The 19,674-nt window shown below is 36.7% G+C and overlaps 1 protein-coding gene across 1 annotated transcript; it reads left to right on the forward strand.

The window, feature by feature from the left end:
* Positions 1 to 1,159: 1,159 nt before the first annotated feature.
* Positions 1,160 to 15,660, forward strand: LOC130027603 (hyaluronidase PH-20-like). Its single transcript, XM_056118447.1, has 4 exons — positions 1,160 to 2,053; positions 2,932 to 3,021; positions 14,594 to 14,772; positions 15,519 to 15,660. The coding sequence occupies exons 1-4, from the start codon at positions 1,160 to 1,162 to the stop codon at positions 15,658 to 15,660; spliced, it is 1,305 nt and encodes a 434-aa protein (XP_055974422.1).
* The last annotated feature ends 4,014 nt before the right edge of the window (positions 15,661 to 19,674 follow it).

The raw sequence follows: 19,674 nt of genomic DNA on the forward strand, positions 1-19,674 counted from the left end.
ATTTCATTGTGTAGATGCTCCAGAGTTTCTTTAAATAGTCATCTATTCTCAGACACTCAAGTTGTTTTTTTTTTCCAGATTCTGGCTATTGTAAACAGTGCTGCAGTAAACATACAAGTGCATATATTATTTCTACTATACTTTTTTGCATGTCAGACATATATTCCCAGAATTGGTATTGCTGGGTCAAATGGGAGCTCAATTTCTAATTTTTGAAAAATGTTCATATTGTTTTCCAAAAGGGCTAAACCAGTTAGCATTCCCACCAGCAGTGAAGGAAAGTCCTTTTCTCCCCATTACTCCAATTCCAGTTGCTTTTGTTCTTTTGGATGTGTGCCAGTGTCTGTGATTGTGAGATGATACCTCATTGTTGTTTTGATCTACATCTCCCTGATGATTAGTGACAAAGAGCATTTTTTTCATGTGACTTTTGGCCATTCAAATTTCATCTTTGATAAAGTTTCTGTTCATTTCATTGTCCCATTTTCTGATGAGATTGAATGTTTTCTTCGTGTAGAGTTCAAAGAGTGCCTTGTATATCCTTGATATTATCCCCTTATCAGATGGTTATTGGGTGAATATCCTTTCCCGTTCTGTAGACTGTCGTTGTATTCTGGTCACTGATTCCAAAAGGATTTTACTATGGTGTTGCTTAAAATATTCTGCACAGCTTAAGAGGTTAAAATATAAATATCTCTATTCACAATTCTGTGAACTCAGTAATGATTTGAGATTAGAGTAATGTTAGCTACTAAAGAATATGCATTAGGAAGGAATTTTTTGATTGAATAACCTGAGTATTTGTACTCAGGATTAGGTATTCTATATTCAAAAATTAAATCAACTCTAAACACATAGGTTTGAAAAGTAGAAGAGTTTACCAACCCTAATATAGAAATGCAGTGTAATTATGTACTTTATATTTCTTTTTGCTTTCAGTTATAGAGGATCAACTTTCAAAACATATCTGAAACACAATGCATGGAGAATAACTTTTTAATGTTACTTAATTATGTCCTATGCATATTGCACACATTATTATTGAATAAACAAAAGTGTGTAGAAAGAACTTATTTTAATAGTCACTACTCATATCATGGAATTGCTGTGGATCAAGGATATTTTCTCTAGGAAATTTGTTGGGTTCGGTGGAGTCTCCATGGTAAAGTTCATTTTCCATCTGTTTCCAATTCTCTTGACTGCGGATTACAGAGCACGTCCTATCATCTCAAATACAACTTATGTCCCAGCCTGGAATGCTCCAAGTGACAAATGTGAAGAATCATTTCGTATTTCTGTGGATCTGAGCTTCTATCCATTAAAAGGAAACCCTCAAGTCAAAGCCACAGGTCAAACTGTTACCTTATTTTATATCCAAAAACTCGGCCTCTATCCTCACATAGACGTAAAATCGGGAAAGGAAAAACATGGAGGGATTCCTCAGTTGGGAAATATATCAGAACATTTGAAACAAGCTGAGAAAGACATTTTACATTACTTACCAAAAGATGAGTTAGGCTTGGCTGTAATTGATTGGGAAGAATGGAGACCTATCTGGAGAAGAAACTGGTTAAACAAAACAATTTACAGAATCAGATCACTTGATTTGGTAATGAAAAAGTCGAAGGTTTTGGGTCCAGCTGTCGACATGCAGGCAAAAGCAGATTTTGAAGCTGCAGGAAAGGAATTCATGCTGAAGACTTTGCTATTAGGACAGCAACTTCGACCAAACAATTACTGGGGTTTTTACCTTTTTCCTGATTGTTACAATCATTATTATGCAAAAGTTAGTCATTACTCTGGAATTTGTTCAAATTTAGAAAAGCGAAGTAATGATGAGCTCAACTGGTTGTGGAAAGCAAGCACTGCCCTTTTCCCATCCATTTATTTGAATACAAGATTAAAGGAAACTCCGAAGGCTGCGCTCTATTCCCGTAATCGCATTTATGAAGCCATTCGGCTTTCTAAAGTACGCGACGAAAAAAATCCACTTCCGGTTTTTGTATATACCCGTCTAGTTTTTACTGATAAAATCACAGAGTTTCTTTCCGAGGTAAGTAAATCAAGGTAGGTTAACTACAAAGCAGTGTCCATAGTGCTATTTAGTAGAATTTGACTACATTTTTGAATTGAGTAAAATTTATCTTTGATTTTTTATTTATTTGGCTTTGGTCTACCTAGCGTTTACTCCAGGCTCTGTGCTCAGGGATTCTCCTGGAGAAGATTTGGGGACAGGAATCAAACCTGGGTCTACTGTGTACAAGATAGGTGCCCTATTATTTGTGCAATCTGTTCAGTCCTAAAATTAATCTGGTTTTATTTCTGTTCTTGAGCTACATCTGGCAGTGCTCAGGGCTCGGTCCTGGCTCTGCTCTCAGGGATCACTCGTGGCAGACTTCGAGGTCTATATGGGCTGAGGAGGTTCGAACTTGTGTAGTCTGGCTGTAAGGAAGCACCCTACCTAAAATACAATATCTCAGCTCCTAAAATTCATCTTTAATAGCTCTTAGGAACAAGCCTACATAATTTTATACCAACACATGTACAAAATAAGACTCTAACTTGTTTATAATTGAATAAGATAAGATACTACACACAATAATAGTATAAACTAATAAAGATAATGAACTATATGTATAAAATAACTATGTGTAAACTGATAGTATAAAGTAATGAACTAAGAGATAAAGTAATTATAAGCTAATAACTCAGTTTATTTTACTTTGAAGTGCTTGCTTTCATGACAATAAAAACAACTAACACAATAACAAGAATTTTTGGATACAGAAGGACAGTGACTGTGTAAATGGGTCATAAGGGATGCGAAGAGAATTAAATTATTCTTTTCTCAGTATGCTTACTTTTTGTATCACTTCCAATGAATGACATTTTCATATTATTTCTGCTAACTCTTTCTATTACATTTGCCAGATTGACCTTGTGAATACAATTGGTGAAACATATGCTCTTGGGGCCTCTGGAGTTGTAATTTGGGGAAGCTCCAATTTAACCCAAACAAGAGTAAGTTGAATTCATAGTAAATAGAGGAAAATTTTTCACTATTTAATGCATTTTGTTGCCGTGATAATGAATAATGAAATAAGTGCTCTGCTTGCCAGACATTATTAGATGATCAATGATAATTACTGAATCATGCATTCTTGCTTTTGTACTTTTGTTTAATAAATTAGAGATATTTTCTTTGTTTTGTCAGTAAAAATATCAGTGATAAAGTAAATTAATGATATTAAATGAAAATAAAAAAGTGACATTGGTTGAAATTCACTAGATTGTTTCAAAGAAGCAAAAGTAAGGTTCTGATCTCAATGTATTAACAGGGTATACGATTATTTTTCTGCTACGTTGCTTAGTAATAGTGTTAGCAAGAAAATGGATTTTCTTGCACTCTTGAGATTTTGAGAATTATATGAAATATTTGCATACAAAACTTAGAAGATTAAAAGTTAGTTTTTTGTGCAGATAAAGTTGATAGGTCTGGGTCTCTCCCCAGAGATCCAGGCCCCTCCTTTACCCATGAATGATGTCACCAGTCCTGTCCCATACCATCTATTTTTCTTCCATGAACAATGCCACATATCCCTATGCCACCCTCAGTCTCCAGCCAGCCATGGCTACATGCACATGCGTGAGACTCCTGTGATCAATACATTGTCACTAGCTGGGTGTTCAAGTCATACCTGAACCTGAGCTTTCCTGGCCATCTATCTGAGCCCTACTGTATTCTGCCATTATCTGGCCAAGAGTGGCCTTCCTGTTCTGGGCCTCTTTCCTAGGCACCGCCCTACTTGAACCTGGAAGACGGGAGAGAGGAGAGAGTCTACAGTGTATGTGGAGGTTGAGGGGGAGGGCTTCCTTTAAGCAGCTGCCAAATCCCATCCCCAGCAATTCCACTATCAATTCTGATTGTCTACCTGTTCTGTGTGCAGAGATTTGAGATTTAAAGTGATCTGATGCTCCATATCTCTGCTCCTGCTCTATCATTATTAGTACTCTGGAAGAAATTTAATTATTCAGTATATAGTTGCTTAGTTTTTCATTCAGTCAGTAATGTTTGGACACCATTTATTCATTTAATTACTGCATAACAATAGTGTATTACAGAGATATGCAAACAATAGCCATGGGTCAATTCTGGCTGACTTCTTTTTTTATACAACAAATTAATACTTTTGGACTAATAATAACTTGTATTTTTAAAAATATCAGTTCAGATAAAAAGAACGGTATGTCATGAAATATTTTACAACGTAAAATAAAAATGTCCATGTCTGTCAGTAAAGGTTTCAAAAACAAAATTAAAAACATTACTTTTTTAAAAATTTTAAAAATATTTTTAGAAATTTCTAAATTTTAAGAAATGTGGCAAAGATTACTTCCATGCTTTTTGACTGAAAATGATTCCTCTGAGATTAAAAAAAATCAGAGGTACAGTTTGGTGGGAGAAGTACAGGAGTGCAATTAGATCGAAAACAAGTAACTAGGAGTTAGTTTTGAAAACAATATTAAATTGTACAAAACACCCCAAAGAGAGCATATGGGAAACCCTTCTTCTTTAACTTTTAAAGGTTAAATTTAGTTGTGATTGGTTTATTCATTTCTTTATTTTTAATTTTTAAGCACTGTGAAGTTCAGGGTTATAAAATACTTCAGTTAAGTGCCAGGCATAAAGTTTTCCAACATCAATCCTAATGCCACTGTCCAACTTTCTCTACTAATATCCTACTAATATCCTTGGCTCATGCACTCAGGAATTACTCCTAGCGGTGCTCGGAGGACCATATGGGATGCTGGGGATCGAACCCAGGTCAGTTGCATGCAAGGCAAATGCTCTACCCGCTGTGCTATTGCTCCAGCCCCGGTTTCAAGAACCTTTAGGTCTTACATTATTTTTATAAATTACCTAGTCTTAATCCCATCAACGGCCAAGACTCAGAGACTATAAAAACCAGCTCCCAGAACCAGCTCCCGGACATCTTATTATGCCATTTTATTATCTCATTCCTGCTTTGGACAAACTGGCAGGCTACCGAATGTAGCCTGCCCACATGGCAGAGTCTGGCAAACTCCCCGTGGCGTACCCAATATGCCAAATACCAGTAACAATGATGGGTCTCATTCTCCTAAAGAGCCTTGAATATAATCTCAGGGTTAGGATGAAGGAGACGTTTACTGGGGCCTGCTCGAGACAATCGATGAATAACAGGGTGATTTGTGATTTGTGTGATCCCCGGTTTACCCACAGTCCCTAGCCTTCCTCTAGAGCAGGCATTTTCTCAATGCCCATTGCCCTGGTGTTCCAGGGCTTAATTTAGCTCAGTGCCAAGCTTCCTATTGAAGAACAATTCTGCTCTTCTTTTGTTTTTGCACCTTTGTTATCCCTTTAAGGTAGTGTCTTTAGTCACTGATCTGTTCTTGGGCACTTGGGTTGCTTCCATATTTTGGTTATTGTGAATAATGCAGCAAAGAACATAGGAGTATTGATGTATTTTCTGCTTTATGCTTTTGGAATCTTGGGGTATATTCCAAGGAGTGGAATTGTTGGATCATACGGAAGCTCAGCTGCTAGCTTTTTGAGTAATGACCATATTGAGTAGTGATTATTGGAAATAAAATTTGGTGCTTTATTTTAAAAACAAATTTTCTCATTTAAAATGCCTTGCCTCATTCAAAATGTCCGATTTGTTTTATATAGTACTGATTTATTGATTTTCTCCCAATGCATTTTCTTCAGCTCAACAAATCTTTCCCCATCAGGACCTAATTGTTTCTCTCTTTATTTTCATCTTTGTCTAAACTTCCAAATCAGGTCATATAGCCTCCATTTCACCACACATTTCCCATCCCGGGTGATCCCTCCAATCATCATTTACTTAGTGGTTCCTTCTCCATCCCAAATGCTTTTATCCCCAGCAGATGGGGCCAGTTTCCATACTATGGTGTGAACCTCATAGCCCTTATCTCTATTGTCCTTAAGTGTTAGTCTCATATTATGCTATTTTATATTTCACAAATGAGAGCAGTAATTCTATGTCTGTCCCTCTTTTTCTAATTACACTTAGCCTGATAATCTCCACGTCTATCCACTTATATGCAAAGTTTATGATTTCTTCTCTTCTAACAGCTGCATAGTCTTCCACTGTGTAGATGTACCAGAGTTTCTTTAACCAGTCATCTGTTCTCTGGCACTCAGGTTTTTTCCAAGTTCTGGCTATTGTGAACAGTGCTGCATTAAACATACAAGTGCAGAAGTCATTTCTACTGTTCCCACAACATACTTTCACATTGTGTAATAGAAGGAAAATTTTTTTCCAATTTTTTACTCATTTTTATCAAATTGGTTGCTAAATTGGGTGTGTTTAAAGTATTTACACCATGACATCAGTAACTCTAGTCTTATGTTTTATAGGAACAAGAGCTTACCTTTTCAAGCTTAAAGTTTTAAATTTCTTTTATTTTGTTTTTGGTCCACACCTGGCAATTCTCACAACTTATTCTCAGCTCTGCACTCAGGAATTACCCCAAGTGTGCTCAGAAACAATATAGAATATCAGGGATCTAAACCAGATTAGCTGAATGTAGCATATACACTCTACTCACTTTTCTATCTTTCTAGTACTCAAGATTCAATTTCATATCTTTCCAAATACTCCATACTGTGTCACTGTCACTGTCACTGTCCTCCCATTGTTCATTCATTTGCTCGAGCGGGCCCAGTAATGCCTCCATTGTGAGACTTGTTGCTACTCTGTTTGGAATATTGAATATGTCTTGGGTAGCTTGCCAGGCTTTGCTGTGTGGGCGAGATACTCTCAGTAGCTTGCCAGGCTCTCTGAGAGGGGCAGAGGATTCGAACTCGGGTTGGCCATGTAGGCTGCATGCAAGGCAAACGCCCTACTGCTGTGCTGTTGCTCCAGCCCTCCATACTGTGTAAGATAATTATTTGTCAAATAATTCTCGTCCCTATTCTTTTCCATTTTCCTAACTCCAATCTCAATGGGAAACTCCAATGCCATCTCCACTGGAGATACATTCTCATATATCCCTTTGTATGGGGAGTTCAGTTCTAAATACATTGTATTCATAAAATTTATATTAATGTTAATGTGGTAGAAATAATACTAATGTGAAAAATGTTCAATGTGCAGAGATGTGAGACAACGGACAAAAAATGGTGCCTGAGAAGTATATTATCTTAAGTTTGAATCTGAATGAAAATATAGCGTGTAGCACTATAACACTGTCCTGTACCACTGTCTTCCCATTGTTCATCGATTTGCTTAAGCGGGCCCAGTAACGTCTCCATCGTGAGACTTGTTATGTGTTTGGCATATTCAATACATCATAGGTAGCTTGCCAGGCTTTGCTTTGTGGCCAAGAAACTCTCAGTAGATTGCAGGGCTCTCAGAGAGGGGTAGAGGAAACGAACCCAGCTAGGCCAGGCTGGCTGTGTGTAAGACAAACGCTCTACCACTTTGCTATCACTCCAGCTTAGTGTGTAGTTTGTTAAAATTATTGAACAAAGTATTCAAAGCAGAGGGAGCAGTAAGAGTATTTTGACATTAAATTATCACGCTATGAAATAATTAGTATGTCTAATAATGAGAGAGGTTTATACTGTTAAGCTTGGGATTCTGGGTTCCAAAGCAGCAAGACAGACAGAGGCACAAACACAATAAAGCAAAAGTAGTAAAACTTTTGTTGAAGGATGAGAAAACTCCTTACTAATTCTTAAATAGTAAACAGATAAGTTACATCTAGCTGTATGCAAGTGATGAAATTTGAATTTTATACTAAGCACCATGTAAAGCTATTTAAGGATTAGTAAAAAGTTTCCTCATCCTTCAGTGAAAGTTTTAACATAGTGATTTAATGAACAAAAAATTATCATTAACCTATAATTTTGTCACTGTTACTGTCCTCCCATTGTTCATTGATTTGCTTGAGCGAACTCTGTAAGTTAAATATTAATTTTGGGGACTGAAAATCAAATAATTAGCAAGGTTTTATTTTTTTCTACAGAGGATTCTACTCAGTCATTTAGGTTGTTTGGAGAAATCACTTTCTTCTAGTTATAACAATGAAAGCACTGTTTTTCATTGGCTTCTATAAATCACTACACTTTTTTAAATGAGTCTTCTATTCTCAGAGCCATAAATAATTTGAGTTCATTCTTTGACATTAGTATTATTCCCTCTAACACATCTTATGTATATTTTCCCAGGTAAATATTTTTGTATTCTTTATGTCTCATTTCAGTACTATAAAGCCATACAGATAAATTACTATGATCTCACTATTTTTTAACCTTATTCATATTTAGGTTACCACAGTCACTGCTTCCAAAGAAATATGGTAGGAATTATTTCATAAAACTATTATTTATTACCATATATGAAATTATATCAATGGATATATGAAGAGTAAATTCAAAAGGATTTGACAAGACATATCTTGACCTATTTTTGATCTCCCACCATCACATACTTTAGTCACCTGATGGATGAACGTAGTTATCTTGCTTCATAAAGCTGTTTTTAATCCTCCAAAATAAAAGTAACGATCTGGGCCACAAAATGGTACAGCCAGTTAGGACATTTGCCTTGCATATTGCTAACTTGAGTTTCATACTAGCATCCCATAAGGTTCCATGAACAGCAACAGAAGTGATCCCTGAGCACAGAGCAAGGAGCCAGCCCTGAGCACCTACAGATGTGTCTTAACCACCACAAACCGCAATAAAGTAAAGAAAACAAAAAAAGAACAGAAAAGAAAAAGAAACAATCTATGTATAATGTCCTATGTATATAATGTCCTGGACCCAGGTTTAATTTTAGAAGTCATACATTTCAATGCTGCTTAAACTTTAGTAAATCTTTGATACCTATTATAGGTATTGTAGTTCTTAAGACCTTATGGTTGCTATGTAAACCCTGTGCTAAGCACTTTCATGCACCTAGTACATTTCAATTTTATGAGGCAATTCAATATTTATACTTTACATATAAATTGTGTAAGAATAAGCTGGTTAATTAATATCCCCCAAATCATCTGGCTAAACAATGAAGACTTAAATATGTGAGTGCAATGAGAGATGGTAAAAGGATTAAGGTACATACCTTTACATGCACCCACACCCCACCGGAAGTGCCTTAGCATTGCAAGACCTGAACAGTATTACATCTACAGGTTCTTCCACCGCACCAGTAACCTAGTTGACAGAGAATCTTGAGAAACCCATGGACCACCTCCCCCCAAAAAACACTTGAGAACCTTCCCATCCAAACAGAATGAAAGATTCCTAAATTGACTTAGAAAATCAGTTGAACTGGATCTCTACACTCAATAGTTACGTGCATAACCCATGCTCAATTCTGTATACTATTCTGCCCTCAGACCCACAAATATTGCACATATTAAGAAAGAGCCTGGGAAGATAGCTTAAGTATGAACCAAGTATTATGTACCCTTAAATGACATGTAAGATTCACTTGGAATTGTTTAAAAAGTACATTTAAAATATTATTCCCCTTTAGAGCTAAGTAATGGATTTTCTCTTTTGTCAAATTTGGTTGTTTTTCTTACTTTAATATATTGCTTATAATTATAAATTAATTCACATATAAACTAATTTGTTCCTCAATATTTTGGATTTCCTAAAAATTTAAAGGATGCTTGCAGGAATCTACAAACTTTTGAGAGGAGGACATAGTCCTTACCTAATCAATATCATTCTAGAAGCTGAAAAGTGTAACCAAGAACTGTGTCACAATCAAGGGTTCTGTACCAGAAAAACCTGGAGTCCAAGTGACTATTTTTACCTGAATCTAAAGCATTTTAGTATTATGTTTGGGTACTTTGACAAATTATAATATTTGTGAAATCTTCAGGTCCCCAATATTCATGAGGAAGTTTGTAAATCAATCTTTGTAAACCCAGGAAGCAATATCTTTCATTCTGGAATATACAAGGAAACAGTACATCAGTCACTACACAAGTCATGACACAACCTTACATATTCACTCAGTGACCTAAGAGACCACACAAACTTCCCACTAATCAATACTATACTCCCTACTTTTCCTGAAATTTGTATCAAAATATCAATTGATGTCAGGAGACCCATCTTCAACAGCAACCATGGAAAGCTGTTAAAGTGTATGCACACTCTATGTATTGATACATTCTACATTATAATATTTAATACTTAGGGCATTCGCCTTACAAGCGGCCAACATGGCCGACCCGAGTTCAATTCCTCCACCCCTCTCGGAGAGCTACCGAGAGTATTCGATATGCCAGACACAGTAACAACAAAGTCTCCAATGGAGACGTTACTGGGCCCACTTGAGCAAGTCGACGATCAACAGGAGGGCCTTTACCTTTACCTTTACCTAGTTTTGTCAGGTTAATTTCTAGCAAGCCCATTTCACTTTCTATTAGTTTGATATTTTATATGCGAGTTTAAAAAATGTCCCTAAACACAGTTTACTTTTGGAAGGGGAGGGTGAATTTGAATCTTACCTGGCAAAACTCAAGGATTACTCCTTACTCTGCTGCAGGACTTACCCTTGACTAAGCTTGGAGGACATATGTGATGCCAAAGATTAAACCTGGGTTTGTTGCATGCAAATCTTACCCACTCATTTATTGTTCTGGCAGATTTATTATTTGAAATTTTTTGAGCAAAATATTTTAATAATCAAGTTGTCCTTGAACTATAATTGATTAAGAAATATAAAATATTGAGTACAACCTTTAATTTCCAAAATAAGGGAGTGGAAAGATATTACAGTTGGTTCAGCACTTACCTTGTATGTGGTTCCTTAAAGATTAGAGTCACATCACTGACATCATTCCCTGAGAATTGTGAAAGATTCTTGAGTTGAGATTCAGAAATAAGCCTTGAGCATTTTGACTGTGACCCTAAAATAGAATGAAATGAATGAAATAAATAGTGAAGTTTTATTCAAAATGAATTAAAACTGATACTAGATATTGATTGATCTATATTTGATTTCAATCTTATTAATATGTCATAAAATTGAGTTTGTAGGATGATGATCTATCTTATAATTTCCACTTGTTATGGGACAATTGGGAATATTTTTTATATTGTGTATAGTATATATAGTTAGGGTTGCCTATTATATTCTTTTCTCTGTCAAATACTAATCAAAAGACCTGAAAGAATTTAGGCCAAGTTTACTTCCTAACAAAATGAAGATTTCAATCTCACAAGTTTACTGCAAATACAAATTTACTGCAAATGAACAGTATTTTTCAATCATAATAAAATTTTACAATGTGTGGATGCGAATAAATATGTTTTAAAATGCTTTATTTTAACAATCTGTACTATTGCCATTCATAAATTAGCTACATTTATTATTTCTTCATTATGATTTTTATTATATTGAATAAAAATATTTCTCCTCACTAAATTATTCATTAAATGATTATACCAATGACTTTTACTCTCGATAGAGTATTTAGAATTCATATATATACTTATATATTCATGTATACTAAAGCATATATATATATGTATATATATGAAATACACGGGCTGGAGTGATAGCACAGCGGGTAAGTCGTTTGCCTTGCAAGTGGCCAACATGGCTGACCCGAGTTCGATACCTCTGCCCCTCTCGGAGAGCCCAGCAAGCTACCAAGACTATCTGGCCTGCACAGCAAAGCAAGGCAAGCTACCTGCGACGTATTCGATATGCCAAACACAGTAACAACAGTCTCAAGATGGAGACATTACTGGGCCCTCTTGAGCAAATTGATGAACAACCGGAAGATAGTGACAGTGATGGTGATGAAATACACATTTCTTTGTTTCTTGATTGTTAAATTTGAGAATCCTATGTACCTAAAGTTCCTTATTTTCTCCAGGATTCAAGTCGCATCCTTCTAAAAATATTTGAGGGTTTATTTTCTGCTAGGTTTATTATAAACACAGATCATGCAAGATGAAGTACCACATTTGTTGTGTTAGCATATGTAAGCTTTATTTTCACAGAAGACTTGCAAAATGGAAAATGACATCTGGGTGAAAAATATAATGGGTTCTCAGCATGCTCCTACATGCACCTGAGAATTTGTGAAAGTCAGAGAATAATTTCATGAGGGTATTCAATAAAACAAAGTGTCTGATGCCTTCGTGTTTAATAGTAATCTGTGTGGAGGCACAGATGGAAGTTTTCAAAGGATAGATTTCAGAATGAATAGTAAAAAAACAACCATATAACGAAATCCTTTAAGAATCTCACATGTCTATACTGTTTTCCAAAAGGCCTGAGTCAATTGGCATTCCCACCAGCAGCGAAGAGGAGTCCTTTTCTCCCCACATTCACGTCAACACTAGTTGCTTATGTTCTTCTGGATGTGGGTCAGACTCTGTGGTGTGAGATGATATCTCCTTATTGCTTTGATTTGCATCTCCCTGATGATTACTTATGAAGGACATTTTTTCATGTGCCTTTTGGCCATTTGGATTTCTTCTTTGAGAAAGTTTCTGTTAATTTCATTGCTCCATTTTCTGATGGGGTTCTTCTTAGAGATTTCAACCAGTCCCTTGTATATCCTTGATATAAACCCCTTATCAGATGGGTATTGGGTGAATATCCTTTCCCATTCTGTAGATTCTCTTTGTATTTTGGTCACTGTTTCTTTTGAGGTACAGAAGCTTCTTAGTTTAAGGTAGTCCCATTTGTTTATCTCTGTTTCCACTTGCTTGGTAAGTGGCATGTCATCTTTGAAGATACATTTAGCTCGATGTTGTGAAGGGTTTTGCCTACCTTGCCTTCAATGTACTTGATGGATTCTGGTCTGATGTTGAGGTCTTTAATCCATTTTGATCTGACTTTTGTGCATGGTGTTAGGTATAGGTCTGAGCCCTTTTTTTTTGAATGTAGCTGTCCAGTTTTGCCAGCACCATTTGTTAAAGTGTCTCTTTCCTTGCTCCACTTCAGATTTCTTGCTCCCTTATCAAAGATTATATGATCATGTATTTGAGGGTGTGTGTCAGGATATTCAACCCTGTTTCATTAGTCTGTGGCTCTGCATTTGTTCCAGTACCATGATGTTTTAATTATTACCACTTTGTAGTAGAGTATGAGGTTGGAGAAGATGATGCCTCCCATCTTCTTTCCCCAATAACTGTTTCAGCAATTCATGGGGGTTACTCTTCAATATGAATTTCAGGAGTGTTTGATCTATTTCTTTGAAGAATTGCATAGATATCCTTGCATTGCAGACCACAACACCCTAAAGGAGTAAAAGATTAAAAGGGAATGTGGCTGTCACAGAGGCAGAGGGTGGAGGGTGGGCGGGGGGTGATGGGGATGGGTGGGAAGGCTGCTGGGAACATTGGTGGTGGAGAAGGGCACTGGTGGAGGGATGGGCACTAAATCATTTTATGACTGAAATGTAAGCACGAAAAAATTTTAAGTCTCTAACTGTACTCCACGGTGATCCATTAAAAAATTTTTAAAAAATCAGTGGCTGGAGTGATAGCACAGTATAAGTCACTACCTTACACGTTGTGATCCAGGTTTGATCCCCAGCACTCCATATGTCATCAAGTACTGACAGGAATGCTACCTGAGTATACAGCCTAGTGTAAGCCCAGGGCACCTCCAGGTGTGTCCCAACCTACCCCTGCCTAAAAAAAAGGAAAGTAAAGAAAAGTAACTATCTAAGGAAAGTTTCCCATTATTATAAAGTCCTGAAATCAGTTTGAACAATTTTACATATTGAAGACTCAAATTCTGACAAATAAGTATATTTCTAAATGAAGTGCATGTGTTTATGTAGCTAGTACATTTTAACTTTATGAGGCAGTTATATATTTATCTTTCACATATAATATAGTGGGAACAAATTTTGGTTAATTCATTATCCCAAATCATCTGGATAAACAATGAAATTTTCTTTTAAAAAGTGAGTGCAATGGGGAGATATTATGACTATGATATATACTTTCCATGCACTCAAGTTCAGGTCTGATCTGGTCTCCACAGACTTTGAAGTGTGGCCCTGGAAGAGCCTGAGCATTGCAGAACCTGGACTGGATTCAACTGCAGGCTCTTTCACTACATCAGTAGCCTAGGTCACTGAGAATCCTAAGTGCATTAACTCCTTCTGCAAGCCACTTGAGAACCCTTCCCCTCCAAAAGGAATGAAAGATTCCTAAATTGACTTAGAAAGTCAGTCAAACTGGATCTCCACCCTCAATAGATAGGCTAAGAACCCCCGTGCTGAAGCTGATATATTATTCTTCCCCAGACCCACAAATTTATCATTATTAAGAAATACCAAGGTTAAGGAAGGTTAAGCCTCAACCAAGTATTACATGCCCTGAAATGGCATGTAAAATTCACTTTAAAATGTTTACAAAGTACATTGGAAATATTATTTCTAGTTACAGTAAAAATGATGAATTTTCAATCCTTTGTCTGATCTGGTTTTCCTCTTTCTTGATTGCTATATATAGTTAATAATAATGAATTAATTTACATATAAACTAACTTGTTTCTTAATATTCTGGCTAACTTAAAATCTACAGGATCGTTGTTTGAAGCTGAATGATTATATGAAGAAGACACTGCATCCTTACTTAATCAATCTCACTCTAGCAGCTAAAATATGCAGCCAGGCACTTTGTCAAGATCAAGGATTCTGTACCAGGAAACGCTGGAATTCACCAGACTACCTTCACCTGAACCCAGAGAATTTTGTTATTAAGTTTGAATACTGTGACAAATTCATAGTGTTTGGGGAACCCTCGGTTGAAGATCTAATGCAATTTTCTAACAAATTTAATTGTAGCTGTTTTGGCAATACCACTTGTATGAAGAATGAGAATATAACAAGTATTAAAAATATTAGGGTATGTATTAATGAGGAAGTTTGCATATCAGCCCCTGTAAATCCATGAAGAAGGGTTCTACCTTCCATAAAACACAGAAAAGAACTAAACCCATAATCCATTCACACATTTACCACAAAACCCTTCATAATGGTAACCTTAGAGACCACAGAGATACCCCCTTGTTCACATAGACAACCAGCGTTCTGGGAAATCATATTTGTGTGCACAATGATATCAGGAATTAAGGAGAATACATTTTCATGAATAAACAAGGAAAGCTGTCTGAATGTTAACTGGAAAAATAATTCTGTCTCCGTAACCCCCACCACTGGAAAACCCAGCAGCTCTTGCTCACTCTCACCTCCTTGCCAGCAGAAAAACGGCCCAGTTCCACAACCAATCTCCAAAAGAACAGATACCACTAGAAACCAGAATACCCAGCAGATCCACTCACACCGATCATCTTGTCAGCATATAAACAGCCCAATTTTATACAACGAATCTCAAAAAGCATGAGTAATGGGTGAATCGTTCCTGTTGGACCAGTCTATGGTCTGAAAATTCTAGGGCATTCTCAGAATGAGGGAAATCTGATTCTCCATGCCTACTCCCTGCACAGGACAACCAGTATTCCCTGCCCATACCACCATCTTGCCAGAACAGAAATCATCAAACTGCACAATCAATTGCAAAAAGAACATGATGCCTCCAAATATTCCAAGGTAGAATTATCTGGTCTGAGGATTCGTGGACCTTCTTGAAATGGAGGCAGGCAGATTCCCCTCTCTGCCTTACATGTCAGGCACATACAACCACAACCTACACCTTTCTACATAGAAATGGCCCAGCTCTATAAGTAATTTCATAAAGAATGTCTAGTAGTGAATGTTCCCAGGTGGGACCATTCTACAAGTTGAAAACGGGTATTCAGTGAATGGGTGTGGGAAGATTTCCCCTTTCTGAATCTGAAGGCAGAGGGGCCACAGCTCGCTGTACATGGACATGGAAATGTCCCAGTGCCCAACTAATCTCTTCAAGAACAAGAAACCCTGAAGCCCCACCCATGTCTATCAGCTTGCTTCTGAAGAAAGGCATAGATCCACAGTTTATCTCCAAGAGGACAATATTCATCCTAATCTTTATAGTTACATTTGTCCAGGCTAAGATTTCTGGGGCCTTCTCAGAATGAGGCCAGACGGATTCCCCTTTCTGCCGGGAGGCTCAACAGTCCAGAGTCACTCTGATAGTTTCCGACTTAGGGAAACCTCAGCTGCACAAGAAATCTCACCAAGAACAAGGAGTAGCTGAATCTTCACAGTCTACCAGTCGAAGCTCTAAGGCTTTCTCTGAGTGAAGCCGTGAGAGTCCACTCTTTTTCTGAAGGCACAGTGACCTCAGCTCACCAGAAATCTTCTGATATAGAAAAGGCTCATCTCTACAACTAATCTTGAAAACAACAGCAAGAACAGGTCAATGGTTGGAATCTATCATAAATGTAGGGGTTAAAGTATAGGTAAGATAGATAAGGGACCATTATGACAGTAATTTTTGGAAATGATAATGCTTGACAAAAACTAAGTGTTAAAATTAGGTAAAGAGCTATATACGATGAACTTTCTGTGTCTGTAATACAAACCACAATGCCTAAAAGGAGAGAGAGACAGAGACAGAGACAGAGACAGAGAGAGAAAGAGAGACAGAGAGGAGAAAGACAGCAAGACAGAGTAAAAAGACACACACACATACACAGAAGAAAAGTGCCTGCCATAGAGGCAGGTCAGGGGGTGTGGTGGATGATAGGAAGAAAACTGAGAACACTGGTGCTGGGATATGTACACTGGTGGAAGGATGGGTGTTTGAAAATTATATAACTGAAAACTAATCATGAATAGTCTTGTAATGGTCTATATTACTGTGATTCAATTAAAAATTATAAATGAATAAAAAAATAAAAAGAAGTATTTTGCACTATGAACATGGTAACGTATCCCTATTATATACACAATATTCTAATCCATTCAATTCTTTATTAGCAAATTTGACAACCCTGTGTATCAAAACACTTCATTTTCACCAGGTAAACCTTCACATAATCTATAAAGAATTTACTTTTTTCCGAGCTATACACAGTATGGTAAAAAACCATTCAACTGTAATTAGCATGCTTCCTGATACTAGTGAGTTTGTTGCATATTTGTAAACAGACATTGAGCATTAAAAATCACACAACAGTTTGTGACCCTGGATGATAAGTAATACAAATTAGAAGTCTCAGAAAATAATTGGAATGTTGTGAAAGAAGCAATATGTTTGACAAATTCAATACTTAATGGCAGGTGGTATAAAGGAACAACAAGGAAGGAATTTTAGAAAGATTAAATCTCGACTGAGGTTTTTTGTTTGTTGAATGGTATATGTTATTATTCAACTTATGATTGTAATATCCTTTGTGACTCTAACAAATTAGAGTGATCTGGATTTATTATGGCTGGAACACTTTTGAGTTTCTTAAACCCAAGTGCATTTGATCTTCAGCTCTGAAAAATTCTTAGGTATGAAATCTTTGACTAGTAACCCTCCATTTGACATTTTAAAAACCCAAAAGACTGTAAAATATCCTAGAAATAATGAATTAGTACAGTATTGGGATTTTGAAAAAATCATTGCACAAATCTATGATATGTTTGTATGCAGACAATGAAGTTGAAGGGAAAAATATAGAAAAATATTCCATTCACATCTGTGTGTCACAACAACCAAGTGCCTTGAAATTACCATAATAAAAACCATATCACAATTAAAAATATAAGAATACAGAAGGAAAAGTAAATATATTCCCTGTTCTGTATCAGAAGGATTAATACTATCTAAATGGTCATCCTGTCTATATAGAATCATGCAGATTCAATGTCGACCCTATAAAAATATCCATGACATTATTTTAGAGCCATAGACAAAGTGCTGTTAAAATTTTTATAGGGTAATATTATTCCAGAATAGCCAAAGCTACTTTAGGTGAAAATGATACGAGGCTTTTCTTTTCCTAACTTTTAACTATAAGTATGCCACATAAATATAATATTCCAAATATCTGGGCTTTAATTTCACCAAGTCACCCCAGATGGAGCAAATGCTGTCCCCCCACCTACTCCAGATGGAATTCCAGTGACCAAGAGATTCCAGGAGCAAGTCCCCACCCCTTCTTCACCCATCCCCATCCCCACCCACATGCAGGAACCAGGACTAAATCCCCAGGCCACATGGCGGCAGAGGACCTGGGTTGTTCTTCCCAGGGTCCCCGCCTTCCCAGCAAACTGTCATGCCCACAATTTTCCTCAAGGTTCCATCTTAGATCACCCTGGCCCAGAGACTCCCAATTGAATCCCAAAATGGATTAGTGCTGTATAGAGATGTCTCTGGAACCCAACCATTTACAATCTAGAAATTTACATTTTTTTTAAAACCATGGCCCCTGCAAGCTCTTGTGATATTCAAAACGAGCAGTGGAAAATAAATTATCTGTCGCTGGTAGGTAGGCATAAATGGTGGTGGGAAAATTTGACCAAAGTAAAATGCCCCAAATTAGAGAGAGTATTAGGGAAATTGTCTGTCATAGTGTCAGAGTGAGAACTGGGATGCAGTGGGGGAGGGGGCTGGGAATACTGGGGACATTGGTGGTGGAAAATGTGCACTGGTGGAGGGATGGATATTCCATCATTATATGGCTGAATCTCAAACATGAAGACTTTGTAACTCTATCTCACGTGGTACAATAATATAAAAAAAGTAATGCAGATTTCATGCCCAATTCAATCGGCTTAATCAATGACTGAACAAATAGCAGTACTCCTACATTATTTAATATATATATGTTTGTGTATATATATACATATATATATATCTGGGTTTAAGTCCACATATACTGGATAAACAGAAAATTCTATCTTTAGCTGACAAAGCTTCCTAATATATTCTCCCTGAAAGACTACTAAGTTTTTCCTTCTCTCCCTTAAGGACAAATAAATGTCTTCAGTCTTAAAATATTTGTCTTTTAAATTTTGTCACAAAATAGAAATAAATAGACACTTAGCCTCAGGTTTTTCTTGCATAGCACACTCATGCTTTGGGGAAAGTGGCCCAAATAGAGACGATTAAGTGAATTCCCTGCTGGAACATCTATATTCCCCTTTTCAATAAGCAAACTACAAACAAGATAAAGTCCTTTTATTTCATCTCATGGTTCTAAAGTCTCTCATTTTCTTTAGGTGATTATCCTTTTGTTTGTTGTTGGGCCACACAGGGCAGTTCTCAGGGCTTCCTTCTAGCTCTTTGGTCATAGATCACTGCTGATAGGGCAGGGGACCATATCAGGTACCAAGGATTAAATCTGGACCAGCCAACATGCAAGTCAAGTGTCCTATCTACAGTGCTGTCTCTGTAGCTCCACATTAGGGAACATTCATTCCCTTGACTAATTTGCCAGTGACTTAACACAAAATGTACATTTAATGAAGATTATTTTTCCAGAAAGTAAGATATGTATCTGGACATCTCTGTGTTGGTGAAACACTTGTGATGGCTACAGAGTTTCTGGAACACTAGGTAACAGGAAGATGGTATCAGGATGAAGATGAACTTGTCTCACATTACAACCTTGAGCAATATGGAACAAAATATTCTTCAAAGTTACTCATGTGTGTAACCTGTAACCTTTTAGTCATTATAATTATTTTTATGCTCATGACATAAAATATAGCAAAAGCATTTTGATATCT

This window comes from Sorex fumeus, unplaced genomic scaffold (assembly GCF_029834395.1).
Source record: "Sorex fumeus unplaced genomic scaffold, SorFum_2.1 ptg000037l, whole genome shotgun sequence".
Taxonomy (NCBI): Eukaryota; Metazoa; Chordata; class Mammalia; order Eulipotyphla; family Soricidae; genus Sorex; species Sorex fumeus.